The sequence below is a fragment of the Apodemus sylvaticus genome, chromosome 9 (genome assembly GCF_947179515.1).
Source record: "Apodemus sylvaticus chromosome 9, mApoSyl1.1, whole genome shotgun sequence".
NCBI classification, from domain to species: Eukaryota; Metazoa; Chordata; class Mammalia; order Rodentia; family Muridae; genus Apodemus; species Apodemus sylvaticus.
Window position 1 is genome coordinate 49627861 of NC_067480.1, and position 25745 is coordinate 49653605.

Genomic DNA, 25745 nt, shown 5'->3' on the forward strand with positions numbered 1-25745 from the left:
CTAAATGAAGAGAAACTTGAAGCAATCCCACTAAAATCAGGGACTAGACAAGGCTGCCCCCTCTCTCCACATCTTTTCAATATAGTACCTGAGGTGCTAGCTAAAGCAATTAGACAACATAAGGAGGTCAAAGGGATACAAATTGGAAAGGAAGAAGTCAAATTATCACTATTTGCAGATGATATGATAGTATACTTAAGTGACCCAAAAGACTCTACCAGAGAACTCCTACAGCTGATAAACAACTTCAGCAAAGTGGCAGGTTTTAAAATCAACTCAAGCAAATCAGTAGCCTTCCTATACTCAAAGGATAAGCAGGCTGAGAAAGAAATTAGGGAAATGACACCCTTCACAATAGCCACAAACAATATAAAGTATCCTGGTGTGATTCTTTTTCTTTTTTTTATTCGATGTAATTTATTTACATTTCAAATGATTTCCCCTTTTCTAGCCCCCCCCTCCCCGAAAGTCCCGTAAGCCCCCTTCTCTTCCCCTGTCCTCCCTCCCACCCCTTCCCAGTTCCCCGTTCTGGTTTTGCCAAATACTGTTTCACTGAGTCTTTCCAGAACCAGGGACCACTCCTGCTTTCTTCTTGTATCTCATTTGATGTGTGGATTATGTTTTGGGTATTCCAGTTTTCTAGGTTAATAACCACTTATTAGTGAGTGCATACCATGATTCACCTTTTGAGTCTGGGTTACCTCACTTAGTATGATGTTCTCTAGCTCCATCCATTTGCCTAAGAATTTCATGAATTCATTGTTTCTAATGGCTGAATAGTACTCCATTGTGTAGATATACCACATTTTTTGTATCCACTCTTCTGTTGAGGGATACCTGGGTTCTTTCCAGCATCTGGCAATTATAAATAGGGCTGCTATGAACATAGTAGAGCATGTATCCTTATTACATGGTGGGGAATCCTCTGGGTATATGCCCAGGAGTGGTATAGCAGGATCTTCTGGAAGTGAGGTGCCCAGTTTTCGGAGGAACCGCCAGACTGCTTTCCAGAGTGGTTGTACCAATTTGCAACCCCACCAGCAGTGGAGGAGTGTTCCTCTTTCTCCGCACCCTCTCCAACACCTGCTGTCTCCTGAATTTTTAATCTTAGCCATTCTGACTGGTGTAAGATGAAATCTTAGGGTTGTTTTGATTTGCATTTCCCTAATGACTAATGAAGTTGAGCATTTTTTAAGATGCTTCTCCGCCATCCGAAGTTCTTCAGGTGAGAATTCTTTGTTTAACTCTGTACCCCATTTTTTAATAGGGTTGTTCGGTTTTCTGGAGTCTAACTTCTTGAGTTCTTTATATATATTGGATATTAGCCCTCTATCTGATGTAGGATTGGTGAAGATCTTTTCCCAATTTGTTGGTTGCCCATCTGTCCTCTTGATGGTGTCCTTTGCCTTACAGAAACTCTGTAACCTTATGAGGTCCCATTTGTCAATTCTTGCTCTTAGAGCATACGCTATTGGTGTTCTGTTCAGAAACTTTCTCCCTGTACCGATGTCCTCAAGGGTCTTCCCCAGTTTCTTTTCTATTAGCTTCAGAGTGTCTGGCTTTATGTGGAGGTCCTTGATCCATTTGGATTTGAGCTTAGTACAAGGAGACAAGGATGGATCAATTCGCATTCTTCTGCATGCTGACCTCCAGTTGAACCAGCACCATTTGTTGAAAAGGCTATCTTTTTTCCATTGGATGTTTTCAGCCTCTTTGTCGAGGATCAAGTGGCCATAGGTGTGTGGGTTCATTTCTGGATCTTCAATCCTGTTCCATTGATCCTCCTGCCCGTCACTGTACCAATACTATGCAGTTTTTAACACTATTGCTCTGTAGTATTGCTTGAGGTCAGGGATACTGATTCCCCCAGATTTTCTTTTGTTGCTGAGAATAGTTTTAGCTATCCTGGGTTTTTTGTTGTTCCAGATGAATTTGATAATTGCTCTTTCTAACTCTGTGAAGAATTGAGTTGGGATTTTGATGGGTATTGCATTGAATCTGTATAGTGCTTTAGGCAAAATGGCCATTTTAACTATATTGATTCTACCGATCCATGAGCATGGGAGGTTTTCCCATTTTTTGAGGTCTTCTTCCATTTCCTTCTTCAGAGTCTTGAAGTTCTTGTCATACAGATCTTTCGCATGTTTGGTAAGAGTCACCCCAAGATACTTTATACTGTTTGTGGCTATTGTGAAGGGGGTCATTTCCCTAATTTCTTTCTCAGCCTGCTTATCCTTTGAGTATAGGAAGGCCACTGATTTGCTTGAGTTGATTTTTTAACCTGCCACTTTGCTGAAGTTGTTTATCAGCTGTAGGAGCTCTCTAGTGGAGTTCTTTGGGTCACTTAGGTAGACGATCATGTCGTCTGCAAATAATGATAGTTTGACTTCCTCCTTTCCAATTTGTATCCCTTTGACCTCCTTATGTTGTCGAATTGCCCGAGCTAGTACCTCAAGTACAATATTGAAAAGATAAGGAGAAAGGGGGCAGCCTTGTCTGGTCCCTGATTTCAGTGGGATTGCTTCAAGTTTCTCTCCGTTTAGTTTGATGCTGGCTACCGGTTTGCTGTATATTGCTTTTACTATGTTTAGGTATGGGCCTTGAATTCCTGTTCTCTCCAAGACTTTAAGTATGAAAGGATGCTGAATTTTGTCAAATGCTTTTTCAGCATCCAATGAAATGACCATGTGGTTTTGTTCTTTGAGTTTGTTTATGTAGTGGATTGTATTGATGGATTTCCGTATATTGAACCAACCCTGCATTCCCGGGATAAAGCCTACTTGATCATGGTGGATGATCATTTTGATGTGTTCTTGGATTTGGTTGGCAAGAATTTTATTGAGTATTTTTGCATCGATGTTCATAAGGGAAATTGGTCTGAAGTTCTCTTTCTTTGTTGGATCTTTGTGTGGCTTTGGTATCAGCGTAATTGTGGCTTCGTAGAAGGAATTGGGTAGTGTTCCTTCTGTTTCTATTTTGTGGAATAGTTTGAAGAGTATTGGTGTTAACTCTTCTTTGAAGGTCTGGTAGAATTCTGCACTGAAACCATCTGGTCCTGTGCTTTTTTTGGTTGGAAGGCTTTCTATGACTCCTTCTATTTCTTTAGGCTTTATGGAACTGTTCAGATGGTCTAGTTGGTCCTGATTTAATTTTGGTATTTGGTATCTGTCAAGGAAATTGTCCATTTCCTCCAGATTCTCCAGTTGTGTTGAGTACAGGCTCTTGTAGTAGGATCTGATGATTTTTTGGATTTCCTCAGTTTCCGTTGTTATGTCTCCCTTTTCATTTCTAAGTTTGTTAATTTGGATACTTTCTCTGTGCCCTTTGGTCAGTCTGGCTAAGGGTTTATCTATCTTGTTGATTTTCTCAAAGAACCAGCTCCTGGTTTTGTTGATTTTTGTATGGTTCTCTTTGTTTCTACTTGATTGATTTCGGCCCTGAGTTTGATGATTTCCTGCCTTCTACTCCTCCTGGGTGAAATAGCTTCTTTTTGTTCTAGGGCTTTCAGGTGTGTCATTAAGTTGGTAATGTATGCTCTCTCCATTTTCTTTTTGGAGGCACTCAGGGCTATGAGTTTTCCTCTTAGCACTGCTTTCATTGTGTCCCATAGATTTGGGTATGTTGTGTTTTCATTTTCATTGTGTTCTAAAAAGTCTTTAATTTCTTTCTTTATTTCTTCCTTGACCAAGGTATCATTGAGTAGAGTATTGTTCAATTTCCACGTGTATGTGGGTTTTCTGTTGTTTCTGTTGCTATTGAAGACCACTTTTATTCCATAGTGATCAGATAGGAGGCATGGGATTAGTTCTATCTTCTTCTATTTGTTGAGGTCTGTCTTGTGACCAATTATATGGTCGATTTTGGAGAAGGTACCATGAGGTGCTGAAAAAAAGCTATATTCTTTTGTTTTAGGATAGAATGTTCTATATATATCAGTTAAATCTAATTGGTCCAAAGCTTCAATTAGTTTCATTGTGTCCTTGTTTAGTTTCTGTTTTCCTGATCGGTCCATTGAGGAAAGTGCAGTGTTGAAGTCACCCACAATTATTGTGTTAGGTGCAATGTGTGCTTTGAGTTTTAATAAAGTTTCTTTTATGAAAGAGGGTGCCCTTGCATTTGGAGCATAGATGTTCAGGATTGAGAGTTCTTCTTGTTGTATTTTTCCTTTGACCAGCAAGAAGTGTCCCTCAGAGTCTCTTTTGATGACTTTGGGTTGAAAGTCAATTTTATCTGATATTAAAATGGCTACTCCAGCTTGTTTCCTGAGACCATTTGCTTGTAAAATTGTCTTCCAGCCTTTTACTCTAAGGTAGTGTTTGTCTTTGACCCTGAGGTGTGTTTCCTGTAAGCAGCAAAATGTAGGGTCCTGTTTACGTATCCAGTCAGTTAGTCTGTGTCTTTTTATTGGGGCATTGAGTCCATTGATGTTAAGAGATATTAAGGAATAGTGATTGTTACTTCCTATCATTTTTGACGTTATTTTTTAAATTTGATTGCTTAACTTCTTTTGGGTTTGATGAAAGGTTACTATCTTGCTTTTTTCAGGGTGAAGTTTTCCTCCTTGTATTGGTGTTGTCCTCCTATTATCCTTTTTAGGGCTGGGTTTGTGGATAGATATTGGGTGAACTTGGTTTTGTCTTGAAATATCTTAGTTTCTCCATCTATGGTGATTGAGAGTTTTGCTGGATATAGTAGTTTTGGTTGGCATTTGTGTTCTCTTAGAGTCTGCATGAGATCTGCCCAGGACCTTCTAGCCTTCATAGTCTCAGGTGAAAAGTCTGCTGTGATTCTGATAGGTCTTCCTTTATATGTTACTTGGCCTTTTTCTCTTACTGCCTTTAATATTCTTTCTTTGTTTAGAACATTTGGTGTTTTGATTATTATGTGACGGGAAGTATTTCTGTTCTGGTCCAGTCTGTTTGGAGTTCTGTAGGCTTCTTGTATATTCATGGGCATCTCTCTCTTTAGGTTAGGGAAGTTTTCTTCCATAATTTTATTGAAGATATTTGCTGGCCCTTTAAGTTGTAAATCTTCACTCTCATCTATGCCTATAATCCTTAGGTTTGGTCTTCTCATTGTGTCCTGGATTTCCTGGATATTTTGGGTTACAAGCTTTTTGCATTTTGCATTTTCTTTAACTGTTGAGTCCATGGTTTCTATGGAATCTTCAGCATCTGAGATTCTTTCTTCTATTTCTTGTATTCTGTTGTTGATATTTGCATCTCTGTCCCCTGATTTCTTCCCAAGGCTTTCTATCTCCAAAGTTGTCTCCTTTTGAGTTTTCTTAGTTGTTTCTACTTCTGTTTTTAGATCCTGGATGGTTTTGCTTAGCTCCTTCACTTGCTTGTTTGTGCTTTCCTGTAATTCTTTAAGAGATTTTTGTGTTTTTTCTTTCATGACCTCAGCCTGTTGACCAAAGTTCTCCTGTATTTCTTTAAGAGATTTTTGTGTTTCGTCTTTCATGACCTCAGCCTGTTGACCAAAGTTCTCTTGTATTTCTTTAAGTGTTTTTTTGCATTTCCTCCTTGTTGGCTTTTGTATTCTCCTGGATTTCTTTCAATGATTTTTGTGTTTCCCTTGCAAGGGCTTCTAACTTTTGATCCATTTTCTCCTGAATGTCCTTCATGTGTTCCTGTACCAGCATCATGACCAGTGATTTTAAATCCAAATCTTGTTTTACTGGTGTGATGGGGTATCCAGGACTTGCTGGTAGAGGAGAATTTGGTTCAGATGTTGCCATATTGCCTTGATTTCTGTTAGTGACGTTCCTGCGTTTGCCTTTTGCCATCTAGCTCTCACTGGTGTTACTTGGTCTTGTCAGTGCTGGACTCACCAGTGCAAGCTGCCCCTTCCCCGTTGGCCTCTGGTGCACAGCTTACACTCTGCACTGCCTGTAGACAGGGTGCTGTTGTCCAGGCTGTTCAGATCCCGAAGCAGGCACCTGAAGGCTCCCCGCTGGGGCCCGCAGGATTTATTGGAGCACACCAACTTCTCCCAGCTTGCCGCCCGGAAGCCCCCACTAGCCTCTTGAGGGACCTGGAGATGTGGCGGCCACCCAGGCTGATCTGAAGCGGAGAGAGTTGACCTGAGGGCTTCTGCCTGAGGCCTTGCCCCAGATTGTGTCTGTGGGCCAGATGGAACCCGTGTGCACCCCCAGGGAGCTCCGAAGGTGTATGTTGCTGTGACCTCCCCTGTGTTCCGCTCACTCCGCTGGGCAGCCGATTTCCCCAACCGGGCTGGCGCACACTAGGTTAGCCTTGTCGCCTGGGCCCTGAGTCCAGGCAAACGCCTGGGAGGCCAAGGTCCGAGCAAAGTTCCCCTAGGGCTATGACTGTTATTTGGGTCCGCCAGGTGACCCGGATGGCGGGCGTGAGCGTCCGCGCTCCCCGAAAGCACCGGGAGAGTCTGTTGTGCTAATAACCTCCTGGGCGGGTTGACACACAGATGGCCCACCAAGCCGCCCAGTTCTTGGGGTCAGTCCTGTGCCTTTTGGGGCCTAGACCCCCGTTTTGTTAGCCTCAGGCTACGCTTGTTAGCAGTCTCTGCCCTCCCGAGCACTCTGGCTCCTGTAGGCAAAATGGCGGCGCGTGCGCCGGCCGGGGCAAAAAAAACTCCTGGCTGGGTTGGCGCCCCGATGGCCACTCGAACAGCCCAGGGCCTGGGTGCAGGCCAACGCCCGTCTGGCTCAGACCCCTGCGGTGTTGGGCCTAGGATTATGTTTGTGTACCTCAGTCTGACCGATCTCTGGAGCCCGGGATCAAGATGGAGGTGAGTCTCTCCTGACTGGCGGGAAGCCGACTCCTGGTGTGATTCTAACCAAACAAGCGAAAGATCTGTATGGCAAGAACTTCTGATCTCTGAAGAAGGAAATTGAAAAAGACCTCAGAAAATGGAAAAATCTTCCATGCTCATGGATTGGCCAGATTAATATCGTTAAAACGGCCATTTTACCAAGAGCAATCTACAGATTGGATGAAATCCTCATCAAAATCCCAACTCAGTTCTTCATAGAGTTAGAAAGAGAAATTCTCAAATTCATCTGGAATATCAAAAAACCCAGGATAGCTAAAACTATTCTCAACAGTAAAAGAAATTCTGGGGGAATTAGTATCCCGGACCTCAAGCAAAACTACAGAGCAATAGTGTTAAAAACTGAGTGGTATTAGCACAGTGACAGGCAGGTGAATCAATAGAATAGGATTGAAGACCCAGAAATGAACCCACACACCTATGGTCATTTGATCTTTGACAAAGGAGCTGAGAACATCCAGTGGAAAAAAGATAGTCTTTTCAACAAATGGTGCTGGCTCAATTGGAGGTCAGCATGCAGAAGAAAGCAAATTGATCCATTCTTATCTTTTTGTACCAAGTTCAACTCCAAGTGGATCAAGGACCTCCACATAAAACCAGACACACTGAAACTAATAGAAAAGAAACTGTGGAAGACCGTTGAGGACATGGGCACAGGGGGAAAGTTCCTGAACAGAACACCAATAGCTTATGCTCTAAGATCAAGAATTGACAAATAGGGCCTCATAAAATTACAAAGTTTCTGTAAGGCAAAGGACACCGTCAAAAGGACAAAATTGCAACTAACAAACTGGGCAAAGATCTTCACCAACCCTACATCCTACACAGATATAATATCCAATATATATAAAGAACTCAAGAAGTTAGTCCCCCAGAAAAACCAAATAACCCTATTAAAAATGGGGTACAGAGATAAACAAAGAATTTTCACCTGAAGAAATTCAAATGGCTAAGAAGCACCTTAAGAAATGTTCAACATCATTAGTCATTAGGGAAATGCAAATCAAAAGAACCCTGAGATTTCACCTCACACCAGTCAGAATGGCTAAGATTAAAAAGTCAGGAGACAGCAGGTGTTGGCGAGGATGTGGAGAAAGAGGAACACTTCTCCACTCCTGGTGGGATTGCAAGCTGGTTCAACCACTCTGGAAATCACTCTGGTGGTTCCTCAGAAAACTGGGCATGACACTTCTGGAGGATCCTGCTATACCACTCCTGGATCTATATCCAGAGGACTCCCTGGCATGCAATAAAGATACATGCTCCACTATGTTCATAGCAGCCTTATTTATAATATCCAGAAGCTGGAAAGAACCCAGATGTCCCTCAATGGAGTAATGGACACAGAAAATGTGGTATATTTGCACAATGGAATACTACTCAGCAATTAAAATCAATGAATTCATGAAATTCTTAGGCAAATGATTGGAACTGGAAAATATCATCCTAAATGAAGTAACTCATTCACAAAAGAACACACATAGAATGCAGTCACTGATAAGTAGATATTAGCCCAGAAGCTCAGAATACCCAAAACACAACCTACATATCAAATAATTCCCAAGAAGAAGGAAGAAGAGAGCCCTGGTCCTGGAAAGGCTTGATGCAGCATTGTAGGGGATTACCAGGACAGAGGAGTGGAAGGGGGTTGATTGGGTAACTGGCGGAGGGAAGAGGACTTATGGGACTTAGGGGCAGGGGAAACAGGGAAAGGGAAAATCATTTGGAATGTAAACAAAGAATATAAAAGATTTAAAAAAATGCAAACAAAATGCCAAATACAGGACTTTTCTAAAAGTGAATTCATTAGCATGGCCACCACTCACACTGTTTCTTACAATCGTTCTTAAGAGTTTGGAATATTTTATTTTTAAAAATTATCTATACATATGTGTCTTTACTTCTTCAACATGTTAGGGGATGTTTAAATGTAAATAAGAATAGATTTCTTAAAAATAAAAGCTCTTGTTTTAAAGATGATACACATCAAAGTTTTAAACAACAGCTGCCAAGCTCTGTTAGTTTTACAATACAACAGATCGTGGGAAAACACGCACAGCAAATGTCCTGGTCCTCTGCCTCTTACAATTTTTTTTTCCTTGATGTTCCTTGAGCCTTATGTATAGGGGTTGTACTATATCTTGTATCCATTAGACTGAGATCTCCATAATTGTATTCTCTGTATTTTGACTAGTTGTGGCTCTCTGATGGGGTCTCTACTATTAGCTGCAGGGAGGTGCTCTCAGAATATAGCCATATTTTCTCCAGTCAGCCATGACAGAGTCACCTGGATATTCAGATGCAGATTCATGGGCTGGACCCACTCTTGTGGTGGGGAGTTGGTAGCAAGGTGTTTCAACAGTCTTCAGGGCATTGTGATACAATGGCATTTCTATGATAGCCATCTGGAGTGGACTTTCCATTTCCACAGATTCAATCTAGCAGCCAGGATGGAACTATAGGACATATCACAGTAAGTCAAGTACTGGTTATCTTCTCTGTTGAGGGAAAGGGCAGCATCCTCAGGAATGAATGGAAGATGGGGTCTGATTCTTCTCTGTGAGGCAGAGCTATAGTCACATAGATCTTCAGAACCCAAGACACTATTTTCCTAAATGCCTTCTCTCCCTGCTGGTTTCAGGTCCGCAGCCTTTGGTGGACACAGAGCTGTACAGCAGAGCTGAGCAGGTGTGCAGGGCCTTCTCTGCCCTTGTGGATCAAATCACCGTGCCCAGCTTGGAGTGAAAAGAAATCCGGACTCAAAGGCCCCCTGGTGTGATGGCAAAAACTTTATTCAGAATCTGAATTTTATTTATCTATTTATTTTTTTAGCATTTTAATCACTTTTATTGAAAAAGGAAAATACTGGCTGTTTTCATTGGCAAGTGTCCTAGTAAATGGCACAAAATATAATACACTGGGGAGTGCAGACAAATTCAACAGACTATGAATGCATTTTCCAGTTGTGTTTCCTTTGCTTTGTTATGTTATCCATCATTTCGTTAACTAATTCAGTATTCATGCTCCATCTCTTATGCACACCACAAACTTTACTGACGTACAATTTTGTAATTTTAGAAATAGAACAATGAGGTATGTGTTTTTTTACATAGCTTACTTGAGTTTTGTTTCTGCTTTGCTTTTGCTATATATAAAATGTCCTGGTCATTATACCATTATGTGTGTGTGTGTGTGTGTATTATGAAATATATATGTTTGGAAAGGTAGGGGGGCCAGAAAGGGAAGGGGAAGGAGAAGGGGGAGGGTGGTGGGGAGGGGAAGAGCAGAGGGAGGAACAGGATAAAGAAAATATTAACAGAGCCTGGAGTAACTGATCTTTTCTTTTTCTTTAATCTTAATATCTTAATATGAGTATTGTTAATGTTATAAAAACATGATAAACTTATCATAACTATTGTAGTTAATATCCAAGTATTCACAATAAACTATAAATTAAATTGTAATACTCGTATAACAAAATGTCTGTTGAAATTTAACTTATATTGGTGTTTTCATTAAATATGATATTGGGACAATGAGAGGCATAGAGTTTGGACCTCTGCTTCCTAGTTTATAAATAGACCTTAGTATGATGGCATTACTACACAAAGCTTTTTGTGGAGGAGAAATCCTGAAATCAATTTCTTTATGAATCAGATTAGTATCTATATTAAAGAGACTTCAGAGTTTAGGAGACATATCTTAGGCCATAAAGTCCTTGCCTATAAGAAAGAGGATCCATTTAATTCCCAGGTCCAAATTTTTAAAAAGCTGGCAGTGCTGCTACGTGATCTTTGGTTTTTAAGAGAGGGGTGTGTGGGAGCATCTGAAGAATGACTCCAAGGTTCAGCTTTTTCTCTGGCCTCTACATGCAAGCACAAGCATTTACATTTCCTACCTGAGACCCCTGCCAGGGCTGAGAGCTCTCTCGCCCTTTTGGCATGAGGGCACAGTATAAAATATCTTCCCTCTTCCCTCCATCAGAAGGTGAGCCCTCAGAAGACAATGACTCTGAGGGAGGTTTTATTATATGTCTTTCATGGTATACAAATGTAAGGAAGAGATTATTATTTATATCATATGATCTTACATTTTATTTTTTCGTTAACTTCATGGGAGAGCGTATCATTAGCAAGACAGGATCTGTCAGCAAAGGTGTGCCCAGAGTTACAATACTTGCCTGACTATTACAGGATCAAACAGCTGTTTTCTGATTGGACTTGAAGCCTGTTCCTCAGAATGGAATCCATGCTGGTAGCATCAGCCTTGACAGCACTCCAGTGTTAGAGGGTCATGGGTCCTGAACCAAGGGCCCTGCATTTATTTCTTGGTAAATGGACGTGCCGTCCAACTGCGTTCACTTTTAAAAGACTTTGTTTTATTACATTAAGACTAATATAAAACATGAAACAGGCGTGTTCATGTTTGTGTATTCAGAGAACAGAGGTGAGATAGAAAGATGTGAGGGAGAAACGAAGGCTAATTTATCTACGTATTTATGCATGTATTTATGTATGTAAGTATGTATGTACATACATGTCTATCTATCATCTGTCTGTCTACCTGTCTGTCTGTCTATCTATCTGCCCTTGTCATATTACTTATGTTTTCGCCTGTTATTTATCTGATCCTGATTTAACTTTGGTATTTGGTATCTGTTTAGAAAATTGTCCCTTTCATCCAAATTTTGTAGTAGGTTCTGATAAATTTTTTATTTATTCTTTTTACTTTTTTATTTATTGAAAAGGGAAGTAAAGGGAAGTAAAAACACTTTATGATAAAATTAAAGATTTACATGGAAAATATTTCAGATAAACACATTAAAATTGTCAATTTTCATGGAAAATTAAGGAGTAAAGTGGTAGACATGTAAAACATTGTTAAATTAATTGAAATAGGGGATATATAGAAACATTTTATGATAGAATTGAAGATTTATGTGAAAAATATTTGATAAAATTGTAGAAAATATAGAAAAACATGTTAGAATTGAAGATTATCTTGGAAAATATTATATAGATATAATAATGGTGGGCATAAAAGTATTCCTAAGCCGAATAAAAGTGGAATTATAAACATTTTCTGATAAACTTGAAATTTTACATGTAAAAGAATTTTAATAAAATTGTAGAAATATATAGAAAAATATGTTAAAATTAAAGATTATCATGGAAATTATATAGATAAAATGATAGGCATAAAGATAATTCTAAGTTGATTAAAGGCAGAATTATAAACATTTTCAGATAACATTGAAGATTTACCTGGAAAATATTTCTGGTAAAATTCAAGAAATAAATAAACATGTTAAAATTGACTATTTCATGGAAAATTTAAATAAAAAATGGTTGATGTGAAAACTCTTTCTAAATTAATTGAAGGTGGAATTAGAAACATTTGTGATTAAATCAAAGATTAACATTGGAAACATTTCTGATAAAATGGAGGAAGTATATAGAAAGACCTATTAAAATTGAAGATTATCATGAAAAATAATGCAGATAAATGGTAGACATAAAAGAAATTACTAAATTAATTAAAGGGGGATTACAAACATTTTCTGATAAAATTGAAGATTTACATGAGAAATATTTCGTTAGTTTATGTCTTAATATTGGGGAGTTGATCCATTGTTGTTAAGAGATATTAAGGAGTAGTGATTGCTGCTTCCTGTTATCTTTGATGTTATTTTTATGTTTGTGTGGTTATCTTCTTTTAGGTTTGTTGTAAGAAGATTTCTTTCTTGCTCTTTCTAGGGTGTAGTTTCCCTCCTTGTGTTGGCATTTTCCATCAATTATCCTTTGTAGGGCTGAATTTGTGGACAGATATTGTGTAAATTTGGATATCATAGACTATCTTGGCTTCTCCATCTATGATGATTGAGAGTTTTGCTGGGTATAGTAGTCTGAGCTGGCATTTGTGTTCTCTGAGGGTCTGTATGAGGTCTGCCCAGGATCTTCTAGCTTTCATCATTTCTGGTGAGAAGTCTGGTGTGATTATGATAGGTCTGCCTTTATAAGTTACTTGCCCCCTTTCCCTTACTGCTTTTAATATTCTTTCTTTGTTTAGTGAATTTGGTGTTTTGATTATTATTTGCCAGAAGGACTTTCTCTTCTAGTCCAGTCTGTTTGGAGTTCTAAAGGCTTCTTGTATGTTCATGGGCATCTCTTTCTCTAGGTTAGGGAAGTTTTCTTCTACAATATTGTTGAAGATATTTACTGGGCTTTTAAGATGTAAATCCTCACTCTCATCTATACCTATAATCCTTAGGTTTGGTCTTCTCATTGTTTCCTGGAGTTCCTGGATGTTTTGAGTTACCAGGTTTATGCATTTTGCATTTTCATTGACTGTTGAGTCAATGTTTTCTATGGTATCTTCAGCACTTGAGGTTCGTTCTTCTCTCTTGTATTCTGTTGTTAGTGCTTGCATCTATGACTCCTGGATTCTTTCCAGGGTTTTCAATCTCCAGAGATGTCTCACTTTATGATTTCTTTATTGTTTCTACTTCCACTTTTAGATCCTGGATGGTTTTGTTCAATTCCTTCACTTGATTGTTTGTGTTTTCCTGTAACTCTTTAAGGGATTGTTGTGTTTGTTCCTTAAGGGCTTCTGCCTGTTGACCCATGATCTCCTGTATTTCTTTAAGGGATTTTTGTGTTTTCTCTTTTAGGGCTTTTGCCTGTTGACTGATGTTCTCCTGTATTTCTTTAAGGGAGTTATTTAAGTCTTTCTTGAAGCCCTCTATCAGCATCATGAGATATGATTTTTTTCTTTTTTCTTTTTTTTTCCTTTATTTTTTTTATTCGATATATTTTTTATTTACATTTCAAATGATTTCCCCTTTCCTAGCACCCCCACTCCCCGAAAGTCCCCTAAGCCCCCTTCTCTCCCCCTGTCCTCCCACCCACCCCTTCCCACTTCCCCGTTCTGGTTTTGCTGAATACTGCTTCACTGAGTCTTTCCAGAACAAGGGGCCACTCTTCCTTTCTTCTTGTACCTCATTTGATGTATAGATTATGTTTTGGGTATTCCAGGTTTCTAGGTTAATATCCACTTATTAGTGAGTGCATACCATGATTCACCTTTTGAGTCTGGGTTACCTCACTTAGTATGATGTTCTCTAGCTCCATCCATTTGCCTAAGAATTTCATGAATTCATTGTTTCTAATGGCTGAATAGTACTCCATTGTGTAGATATACCACATTTTTTGCATCCACTCTTCTGTTGAGGGATACCTGGGTTCTTTCCAGCATCTGGCAATTATAAATAGGGCTGCTATGAACATAGTAGAGCATGTATGCTTATTACATGGTGGGGAATCCTCTGGGTATATGTCCAGGAATGGTATAGCAGGATCTTCTGGAAGTGAGGTGCCCAGTTTTCAGAGGAACCGCCAGACTGATTTCCAGAGTTTTTGCAACCTCACCAGCAGTGGAGGAGTGTTCCTCTTTCTCCACACCCTCTCCAACACCTGCTGTCTCCTGAATTTTTAATCTTAGCCATTCTGACTGGTGTAAGGTGAAATCTCAGGTTTGTTTTGATTTGCATTTCCCTAATGACTAATGAAGTTGAGCATTTTTTAAGATGCTTCTCTGGCATCTGAAGTTCTTCAGGTGAGAATTCTTTGTTTAACTCTGTACCCCATTTTTTAAATAGGGTTGTTCGGTTTTCTGGAGTCTAACTTCTTGAGTTCTTTATATATATTGGATATTAGCCCTCTATCTGATGTAGGATTGGTGAAGATCTTTTCCCAATTTGTTGGTTCCCCATTTGTCCTCTTGATGGTGTCCTTTGCCTTACAGAAACTTTGTAATTTTATGAGGTTCCATTTGTCAATTCTTGCTCTTAGAGCATACGCTATTGGTGTTCTGTTCAGAAACTTTCTCCCTGTACCGATGTCCTCAAGGGTCTTCCCCAGTTTCTTTTCTATTAGCTTCAGAGTGTCTGGCTTTATGTGGAGGTCCTTGATCCATTTGGATTTGAGTTTAGTACAAGGAGACAAGGATGGATCAATTCACATTCTTCTGCATGCTGACCTCCAGTTGAACCAGCACCATTTGTTGAAAAGGCTATCTTTTTTCCATTGGATGTTTTCAGCCTCTTTGTCGAGGATCAAGTGGCCATAGGTGTGTGGGTTCATTTCTGGATCTTCAATCCTGTTCCATTGATCCTCCTGCCTGTCACTGTACCAATACCATGCAGTTTTTAACACTATTGCTCTGTAGTATTGCTTGAGGTCAGGGATACTGATTCCCCCAGAATTTCTTTTGTTGCTGAGAATAGTTTTAGCTATCCTGGGTTTTTTGTTATTCCAGATGAATTTGATAATTGCTCTTTCTAACTCTGTGAAGAATTGAGTTGGGATTTTGATGGGTATTGCATTGAATCTGTAGATTACTTTTGGCAAAATGGCCATTTTTAACTATATTGATTCTACCGATCCATGAGCATGGGAGGTTTTCCCATTTTTTGAGGTCTTCTTCCATTTCCTTCTTCAGAGTCTTGAAGTTCTTGTCATACAGATCTTTCACATGTTTGGTAAGAGTCACCCCAAGATACTTTATACTGTTTGTGGCTATTGTGAAGGGGGTCATTTCCCTAATTTCTTTCTCAGCCTGCTTATCCTTTGAGTATAGGAAGGCCACTGATTTGCTTGAGTTGATTTTATAACCTGCCACTTTGCTGAAGTTGTTTATCAGCTGTAGGAGTTCTCTAGTGGAGTTTTTTGGGTCACTTAGGTAGACTATCATGTCATCTGCAAATAATGATAGTTTGACTTCTTCCTTTCCAATTTGTATCCCTTTGACCTCCTTATGTTGTCAAATTGCCTGAGCTAGTACCTCAAGTACAATATTGAAAAGATAAGGAGAAAGGGGGCATCCCTGTCTAGTTCCTGATTTTAGTGGGATACCAGCTTAATGACACACCCGAAAGCCCTGGAACAAAAAGAAGCTATTTCACCCAGGAGGAGTAGAAGGCAGGGAATCATCAAACTCAGGGCTGAAATCAATCAAGTAGAAACAAAGAGAACCATACAAAGAATCAACAAAACCAGGAGCTGGTTCTTTGAGAAAATCAACAAGATAGATAAACCCTTAGCCAGACTGACCAAAGGGCACAGAGAAAGTATCCAAATTAACAAACTTAGAACTGAAAAGGGAGATATAACAACGGAAACTGAGAAAATCCAAAAAATCTTCAGATCCTACTACAAGAGCCTGTACTCAACACAACTGGAGAATCTGGAGGAAATGGACAATTTCCTTGACAGATACCAAATACCAAAATTAAATCAGGACCAAATAGATCATCTAAACAGTCCCATAATGCCTAAAGAAATAGAAGGAGTCATAGAAAGTCTTCCAACCAAAAAAGGCACAGGACCAGATGGTTTTAGTGCAGAATTCTATCAGACCTTCAAAGAAGAGTTAACACCAATACTCTTCAAATTATTCCACAAAATAGAAACAGAAGGAACACTACCCAATTCCTTCTAGGAAGCCACAATTACGCTGATACCAAAACCACACAAAGATCCAACAAAGAAAGAGTACTTCAGACCACTTTCCCTTATGAACATCGATGCAAAAATACTCAATAAAATTCTTGCCAACCGAATCCAAGAACACATCAAAACGATCATCCACCATGATCAAGTAGGCTTTATCCCAGGAATGCAGGGTTGGTTCAATATACGGAAATCCATCAATGCAATCCACTACATAAACAAACTCAAAGAAAAAAACCACATGGTCATTTCATTGGATGCTGAAAAAGCATTTGACAAAATTCAGCATCCTTTCATGCTTAAAGTCTTGGAAAGAACAGGAATTCAAGGCCCATACCTAAACATAGTAAAAGCAATATACAGCAAACCGGTAGCCAGCATCAAACTAAATGGAGAGAAACATGAGATACGATTTTAAATCCAACTCTTCCTTTCCGGTATGCTGGGGTATCCAGGACTTGCTGTAATGGGAGAACTGGGTTCTGATGTTGCCATGTGGCCTTGGTTTCTGTTGGTAGCGTTCTTGTGCTTGCCTTTCGCCATCTGGTACTATTATAAATAAAGCTGCTATGACCATAGTGGAGCATGTGTCCTTATTACATGTTGGAGCATCTTCTGGGTATATGCCCAGGAGTGGTATGGCTGGGTCCTCTGGTAGTACTATGTCCAGTTTTCTGAGGAGTTGCCAAACTAAAGTGGATATTAGCCTAAAAGTTCTGAATACCCAAGATATAATTCACAGACCACATGAAGCTCAAGAAGAAGTAAGACCAAAGTGTGGGTGATTTGTTTCTTCTGAGAAGGGGAACAAAATACTCACAGGAGCAAATATATATATATATAAAGAGTAGAGCAGAGACTGAAGGAAAGGTCATCCAGAGACAGTACCACCTGGGCATCATCCCATATAGAGTCACCAAACCCTGACACTATCGTGGATGACAAGAAATGCTTGCTGAATGGCTGTCTCCTGACAGGCCCAGCCAGAGCCTTACAACTACAGAAGCAGATGCTCACAGCCAACCACTGGACTGAGCACAGGTTCCCCAATGGAAGAGTTGGAGAAAGGACTAAATGAGCTAAAGGCGTTTGCAACCTCATAGCACTGAACAACAATATCAACCAACTAGACCCTCCCCCATAGCTTCCATGGACTAAGCCTTCAACCAAGGGGTACACATGGCTTTAGCTGCATATGTAACAGAAGATTGCTTTGTCAGGCATCAAGGGGAGAAGAGGTTCTTGGTCTCATGAAGGTTCAATAGATGCCACATTGTAGGGGAATCAAAGGCAGGGAGGTAGGAGTAGAATGGGTGGAGGAACACCTTCATAGAAGTAGGGGGAGGGAGGGTGGGATAGGGGCTACCTGGGAGGGTGAAACTGGGAAAAGGGATAACATTTGAAATGTAAATAAAGAATATATCCAATAAAAAACAAACAAAAAACAGAAGTAGGCCTTTGATGTATCTCTAAATGGTTGATGTAAAGGGTATGAACTTATTCTCTTTAATTTCCCTCCTCAGCTATCTTAGTTCTTCTATATAGAGTAAAACTTTGAGGGTAAAGAAAGGCAAAGGGGGTAAAGGAGAGCACATGGCAGGGGGTAAAATCCTGGTGGTTGAATTTCCATCAGGGAGCCACTCTCTCTATATTGGTGGTATTACTCAGATGTGTGATCTATATGAATGTAAGCAACAGCCTTCAAGTGTCATTTGTAATACTGAATTGATGACCTAGTTCTCTATCTGATGCTTCTGTTAAACAGTAGGTTTAGAAAAGACCTCAACACTCTCTCTCTCTCTCTCTCTCTCTCTCTCTCTCTCTCTCTCTCTCTCTCCACTCACACTTGAGTGCATGGGAAACTTGTTTAAAATGTGGAACATGCCAGTGTTGATTTTCTAGTTAGGATGTTTTATAGTTATGAAAGTTATTCCTACTAGGGGAAATTGGACAGCCTGTATTGTACATCAATGTCTCTGTACCATTCCTTACAGCCATATCTAAATCAACAAGTAGCTCAAACATTTTTTTAAATGTGTATCTTTCTAAAATCCCCATGTTGGATGAGTTTTACTGAAGCACTTACACAGGTCCTTTCCCGTTGGGCTGAGTTGTTATCACTGATGTTTATATTGATATCCAGGATAATAGGTAACATCTTCTTTGCCATTAACACACTTTATTTCTAGGCATTTTATGTGCATTTATATATTTAATGTTCATAACAAACCTAAGGAGTATTTAGCTTCTAAAGGCATGAAGAGGATAGATGACTTCCACAGTCCTTCAGCTAGCCCTTCACACTGCATTTGAACCCTGTGCCCAAATCTATTTCAGTCACTAATCATTTAGTCTCTCAATTAACATTGTCATGACTCCAAATGCTTTGATCTTCAAACTGTGCTACAGAAAGACCGATCAATCAATCCTAGGACTGGACTACCTGCAAAGTGAAATAGGTTGGGGTGTGTTTAGGACTATGTTGTTTCTCTTTAACCTAATTCCAATGTTTACATTTTTTTCTTGTTCACTGTCACTTAATGTAATCACTTTCCTTCTTGCATCATTCCGGAGTTTACAAGCTCTGGAAGAGCTTGCATCATTCCAGTTGCTTACAAGCATGATAAGCAACACCACAGAGTAGACTTATAGCTTATACCTTAAAAGCTTCCTTATAGCTGCCCCACGGTCTGTTTGAACTGACTATGAGATAAAAATGGATATTTTTTTTTAATGGCTGAAAAGGACAAAAGAAAAAAATCTGTGACACCTAAAAGTTGTATGGATTTAAATGCCCATGCCCACATTTCATTGGACTGCAGCCCTCCTGTTTTGAATACCCTTTAACTTCTAAAGGCACAAAGAGGCCTACTGGCTTCCACAGTCCTTCAGCTAGCCCTTCATGCTGTGTTCTAACCCTGCACCCAAATCTTGCTTGGTTTCCTCCTGTTCTACCTAGACAGACATCATTATGGCAGCAGGCACAGGGCAGCCCACAGCACCAGTAACATTCATGTTCCAACCAACCCTTTGTGGAAAGATGAAAACCTTTAGATTGTATATGGAGTACAGCGATAGGGGAGGGACAAACGAAGAGTTGTGTCCCTTTGGTGGTTTGTAATAAGTAATAATGTACTCAAAATGATTCAAAGAATTGGATGAAACACCTTAGACTAGAAAACAGGAAAGCATGAACCTGTATAGAAAAGTAGTCAGAGTGCTGGCTTGTTAGCATTATCATTCCCCCAGTTAAGCAAAGCCCAAGGATGTTGTCTCCTTTGCCTTCTCCACCATCTTTTCAGGGATCCATCCCATGATGTTAGGTAGACGATTTTTCCAGTTTGAAGCCGGCCCCAAACTTCAGCAAAATTTTTCTTGAGGCCAATTGCTGATATATCTAAAATTCAAATGTTTTGTCAAGCATGCACTTTAAGAGAAGGGTTACAAATGTGAGACTAATTTAAGATAAATAGAGATAGTGTCATGACTAGATCTCACATGCACTGATTGCCTGGACTCTGCTTGGATATCTCATGCAGGCTGTTTATTTTTTCAGGGAAAGAAATATTGACAGGTTTGTTTGTTTGGTTTTTTTTGTATCTGGTTCACTTCCATTTTATTTTGATTTTCAGTGCAAAGTATAACCACTTATAGAGCTTTAATATTTAATCAAACAGCAAATACATAATTGAAATATAATTATGCTACCTTATTAGAGTTTGGACACGGTTCGTGCTAATATTAAAGATTCAAATAAAGAGAATCCAATAACATCAGTTGGGAGCCAAAGCTTTTATTAATTTTGTTTTCATTAGATGAATGTTTTATTCCCCTGTGGTGTTTTTCTTCATTCCATATTCCAAACTATTCTCTCAGAGGTTGAGAATAGCAGACTATCAGCAATCTCATTCATGCGCTCAGTCCTTCCACGCAGGTTTCATAAGCAATGCGGCAGTTAATGGCTTGTGATTTGTGTAGCTAATGCTAGCTAAATGTGTGGTCCTCTAGCTCATCAGCTTTGCCAAGCCTTCCCAGGCAAAGTATCATACTGTGAAGAGACAAAGCCCTAATCCCCCATCACCTTTGGAAGTTCTTTAGCTCCTGTAGACAGTGGGTGGTCAATCAATTACCATGAAAGAGGCCAGCTAACAACCAAGAGGCTGAAAATAGGGTTCTTAGAGAATTTGACAGGGTATTCATCTCTGAACATTTACACTGCTTAAAATATATAAATGATTGATAGGAAAATATTCTTTTTTTTAATTCCAAGGCTCAAGTTAACTCTGAAAGTAGCTTTATTTTCTCTTTACTTCTAACTTATCTTTCCTAGTGAACCTAGAACCCCGCCTTTGCATTTGCATGCTTGCCAAATCTTCAATCAATTCTTTCTTCTTTAAGAAAAGGGTTTTAAGGAGCTGAGAATATGCACCTGAAAAATAGAGAAAAGGAACTTCGTAAGGTCTCTGCATTACACTCAGGTTTGTTCTGCTTAAAAGAAAGAATTGACTTTTTTGCTATGCCACTTTCACAATTCTATATATAGTTAGAACATATGTGAACTTGTATTTATGATATTTTCTGTCTTATACATTTAACTTATATAACCTACATAAACCAAATTATTATTATTTATAATATTTGTAAATTAAAATAGCATGTGATTTTTTAAATTTTAGAGAGTCATTTTTATCATGTTTACTATAGAGACTCAAAGCAAACATTTTAAACCACCAAGAACATAACCTTCCTAAAGCAAACATTTAAACCACCAGGAACATAACCTTCCTAAAGCAAACATTTAAACCACCAGGAACATAACCTTCCAGGGGCAATGCTGGCCTCATTCCATGCTTACTCTGTGACTTGTTTCACTCGTGCCCCATTGTGGTCATATGGAGTATTTCCATATTGCTTAACTACTACATCATTGTGGACATATGGATTATCTCTATATTTTTGGTAAATAATACTGAAATGAAGAGTCTTGTACCACAGCATTGGCTGTACTTCATGACACTTCCTGACAATTCAGTTACAGATGGGTGCTTGCAGAGTATGTGGCTTAGAAAACTTCTTCAGCAAAGAGGAAAATCAAGCATTGAAGGATCTGTTTGTGTGGTAGAAGCAGTGTTTTCTGTCTAAAAAAAATAAGAACTATAAACATTTGTTAGACACTTATCACAAATCAGCTTATAAACCTAAAATTTAGCTTTTCTCATCACACAAAAAAACCCTCTAAACGCACAATGTTTCTAGAACATTTAAACTGTCAGCCCCAGGAATACAGATTGCACCTTGCCTCCATGTCCTGGCAAAGCAAAACCTGCTGTAGGTAGAGAGTATCACTCATACACAGATGATATTGTGCCATAAAATCTTATTTTCAGAAGTCTTTATTTAAGAAGTCTTTAGTGCCTTATGAGTGAACTCTTATTTCTGTTTGTGGGTTAACTTTGTACTGCCCTAGGTCAACCAAACAACCAAACAACCAACCAACCAGCCAACCAACAAGCCAACCAACCAACCAACCAACCAAACAGCTAACCAACCAACCAACCAACCAACCAACCAACCAGCAAACCAACCAACCAACAAACCAGCCAACCAACCAGCGAACCAACCAACCAGACAACCAACCAGACAACCAACCAACCAACCAACCAACCAGACAACCAACCAGACAACCAACCAGTCAACCAACTAACCAACCAATCAATTAATCTCTCTCTCCCCCATCCCAACTTCCATCTCTCCTCCTCTCTTCATCTTCCCATCTATCTCTTCTCAAACTCTTGATCTCCTCTTTTCAGAACCCCATCAGTATTTAAGATTAAACCTGGATAAAATAATCTTTAGAATCTTTTCCCATGATGCCATCTGCAGCTCTTAGAATTTTTAGAGCTCTTACATTTGACTTATTCTGTCCCTGCTTATTACTGTTATAAATAGTCATTGCATCCTCATCATTCAGCTCAGGCACATGTTTGGGGGATAAAGCTTTTTCCCAGTGTTTCCAGAGTTAGGACCTTTCAGAGAATCTCAAACAAATGAAGAACAAGAAGAGACTTTGTGATCCATCAATTTCTCTCCATAGCCTCCCTTTCCTGATGAAAAGAGTAAGAACTTACACAAATTAACTTCCCTGAAGTTCTCTTGTTTTTATATTTGTTGATACAATATTAATAAATGTGATATACTATATACAGCATCTCATGGGTCACATATTTTAGCTAAGCATGATTCATAGGAAGATTTCATAAGTGACTTTAAAGTAATTTATTTTAAAGTCATAGAAACAAGAGCCCTTTTGCATATTACGTATGCAGTAATTTTAGCTATATCTTTTTGCCCTATGCTATGATTTCTCTGAGAATTATGGGGACAAACACCTCTTCAACCTCACCTTCATTCCAACTTTATAGCACTCCATCCCCTGGAACAAAAGCAAAACTAACTAAAGGATCCACCCTGGTACATCCAGAACCCGCCTGAAGCACTCGAGACTAAATGAGACTTCTTGAAAGGAAGCCACAGTGTTCCTGTAACTATTTAACTTCCTAACATGCATCTCCTTGACCCAAAACTCCATCTTACTATGGTTAGACCAACCAAATGGAAAATCTCATTTCCTGTTCTTCAAACAATTGCTTGTGCAAAACATTAAAATAACTTTAATAAAAGGAAATGTTAGCGTCTGCTACTGAACTATTTGCAAATCAACTTTTTCTAAAGTTTGCAGAACAGTTGAGGTCATCTCAAGTCTCTGGTGAAGAGCAGAGAGTGACTTTCAGAAGTTTTGGAGGCATAATTCTTTTCATGTTCAGCTGAACACAATGGTATATCCCTCATTTATTCTGGAGACATTTCTCATAATTGCGAATTTAAAAAACAAACACAGTGTTAAGAAACAGCTACCTCTGATGGGACTGAATGAAGCCTTACAAACCACCATTAGGAGGCTTCAGAAGAAGAAAATATAGGGTTCTTATTAGTCACTGCTGATGCTATTCTTAATACCCACTTATATAAATAGTAGTAGAGGATTATCCAATTTCTTGGCTCAGCAAATCCTGAGGGATTTTTAGGTACTGAGGTTAGGGCAAACTATGTATTTTAGAAGTGCTCTGAAAAATCTTAGCTGTGGAACAGTTATTGACAGATATTTTTTCAATTAAACCATTATAGAGACATACAACAAAGGTTCACAATTAAATATTCACTAATAAAGATTAGTTATGCCTTGATTTTTTTCACTAGTGCATAAATAATTCTAACTACACCTACTACTAGATTTGGAAACTTATTGATGGAAAGAACACCCAAGAAAGAAGGAAAACTGTATGATTAGGGCACAGGTATCTCTCATAACTTATTCATTCACACTTTGTATATAGGACATTTCTGCTAGACCTCTAGAAAAGACTAAATTTGAATTACTATAGAGTATTCACTGCATTGAAAAAAGCCATTACACAACTTATTAAAAATTAATAACTTACTAGAAATCAATTGCTTATTTATGATTCATTCAAACAACAACAAAGTATAAATATAGGTTAGTTGATATTTTTGCTCTTGGCATCATACATTAACTATTTCTCAAGATACCTCTTCATTTGCATGAAAGCAGTGTTTTGTTTTTACTTTAAAGGGGGCGAGAATTCTCGTGCAGCAAACATTTCCCCACCCCCAGCTCCTATTTATGTCTTCTTAGTCCCACACCAAGGAAACACCAAGTTACATTTGAGTTAACAATACAAATTGTCTTCATTTTAGGGCAAGCTTTACACCTTTACATTGCAATTTTTACATTGGACCTCTTTCCTTCTTTCTTTCCTTCCTTCCTTCCTTTCTTCTTTCTTTCCTTCCTTTTTTCTTCTCTCTTTTTTCTCTATCTTTTCTTCCTTCTTTCTTTGCTTCTTTCTTTCCTACTTTCTTTCCTTCTTTCTCTTCCTACAGACCTATCATTTTCACATGAAGTTCTAGAGTGAATACACTATGTTGACATGAATGGCTATTCTGTTATTTGAGCCCTCTTGACATCCACCCCTTTAAAGGACTGTATGAGATATTGGCTTCCCCTAGAGTCCCTTCCCTCTTCCTCACACATTAGCACATTCGCACTTGACAGATAGATTCAACAGGTCAGGACTATGCACCTTGTTTAATCCCTGAATGCCTCGGCAGCACTTTGGAGACTTTCTCTTCTTCTCCAGCCAATTCCCTCCTTCCTAAGCCATGGTTCCTGGAGAGGACACAATCTACATAGATGTCCCAAAAGAGTTGAGCCAGATCCCAAAACAGTGCCCCGTGCTTCAAGTTCTCAGATGACTTCAGGTAGATCATAAAATCCCAAAAGCCAGAGACCGTGTTAGAAACACGAGGCTTCCGCATCTCTAAGAGAAGCATTGAGGAGGACTCCCAGCACTGAGGGTCAGCTTGGTTAAGGGTCAGCAGGTCTGTCTGACTGTGGCAGAAAACAGGAGACACACAGCACATCCCCACAATGAGCAGGGAGCAGGTGAGACTCAGTGGGCTGCAGATCCTGCTTCTGTTCCCAGGATTGGCCATGGTCCTGCAACTGTACACATGGACACACATCAGTCCAAGCTTGTTTTTCACTCAAAAACAAGTGTGAGTGTGCCTATGAGAATCTCAGTCCCAGAAACACACCACATTACTAATTAGAGTCATATCCTTCTTCCCCTGCTGCAAGCCTCATTCTCCCCAGATATCCCATTCCCAATCCAGGTTGTGCAGAACCAAGATAGCAAGGCTAAGAAGACTTCCAAGATGTATTCCTCATGAGATGATAAATGGGCTTTTTACCCTGGGCTGTATCTTAAAAGAATACCATGGAAAAATTAGAGTTCTGCCATTGTATCACAGAGCTACACTACAGTTAGAAACTCACATTTTTGTCCTTGCTTGTATGCCTTCCTGTTTGTAGTACCTTTTAATATTTAGAAGATGTTAGGCTTATAAAACAGAAATAAACAAAGTGGACACTTAATTTATGGGTAAATGTATTTCAAGACTGGAGGACAAAGTTAAACTAATAGATAGTGTGTAAGCCTAATTGTTACGTAACCCTGATATGGCTTTAATAAAGACAATGCTTTATAATTTCTCTCTGCTTGCAATGAATCTCAAGGTTTGTCTTTCCTTTGACTTTTCTAGCTCACAATGTCTATTGTAATAAAATCACATGGACGACCATATGTTACCTCTAACTAGTCCTTATGCTGCCTCTTCAAACACATGCAATCGGAAATTACACCCTGGCCATTATAAAAACTTTCATCCCCCACCCCTACTAAAAGTTCATCCGATTACTCTCCAAGTATCTGAAGCAAATCAGCACAAAGAAGGGAAAACTGGAAGGACAATCACACTGCTCAGTTCCTCATCAAAATTTGTAATTTT

General features: G+C 39.1%; 2 protein-coding genes across 2 annotated transcripts in view; one reads left to right on the forward strand and one right to left on the reverse strand.

The window, feature by feature from the left end:
- Dytn (dystrotelin) overlaps positions 1-9555 on the forward strand; it is a 79713-nt gene extending 70158 nt beyond the window's left edge. Inside the window, exon 14 of the mRNA XM_052193510.1 lies at positions 9452-9555. Coding sequence (XP_052049470.1) covers positions 9452-9555 — 104 coding nt within the window. The remainder of the gene's footprint in view (positions 1-9451) is intronic.
- An 11059-nt stretch (positions 9556-20614) lies between these two features.
- On the reverse strand, positions 20615-24890 carry Fam237a (family with sequence similarity 237 member A). Its single transcript, XM_052192284.1, has 2 exons — positions 24479-24890; positions 20615-20748 (listed from the first exon to the last, which is right to left on the reverse strand). The coding sequence occupies exons 1-2, from the start codon at positions 24888-24890 to the stop codon at positions 20615-20617; spliced, it is 546 nt and encodes a 181-aa protein (XP_052048244.1).
- Between the last annotated feature and the right edge of the window lie 855 nt (positions 24891-25745).

What these genes read in the sequence shown, in the direction of transcription:
- Fam237a (XM_052192284.1), bottom strand. Translation starts at nt 24,890, where the DNA reads ATGGCCAATCCTGGGAACAGAAGCAGGATCTGCAGCCCACTGAGTCTC. An exon ending in GCATTCAGGGATTAAACAAG is followed by an intron (nt 20,749 to 24,478) that starts GTGCATAGTCCT and finishes TCTATTTTTCAG; the next exon opens with GTGCATATTCTCAGCTCCTT.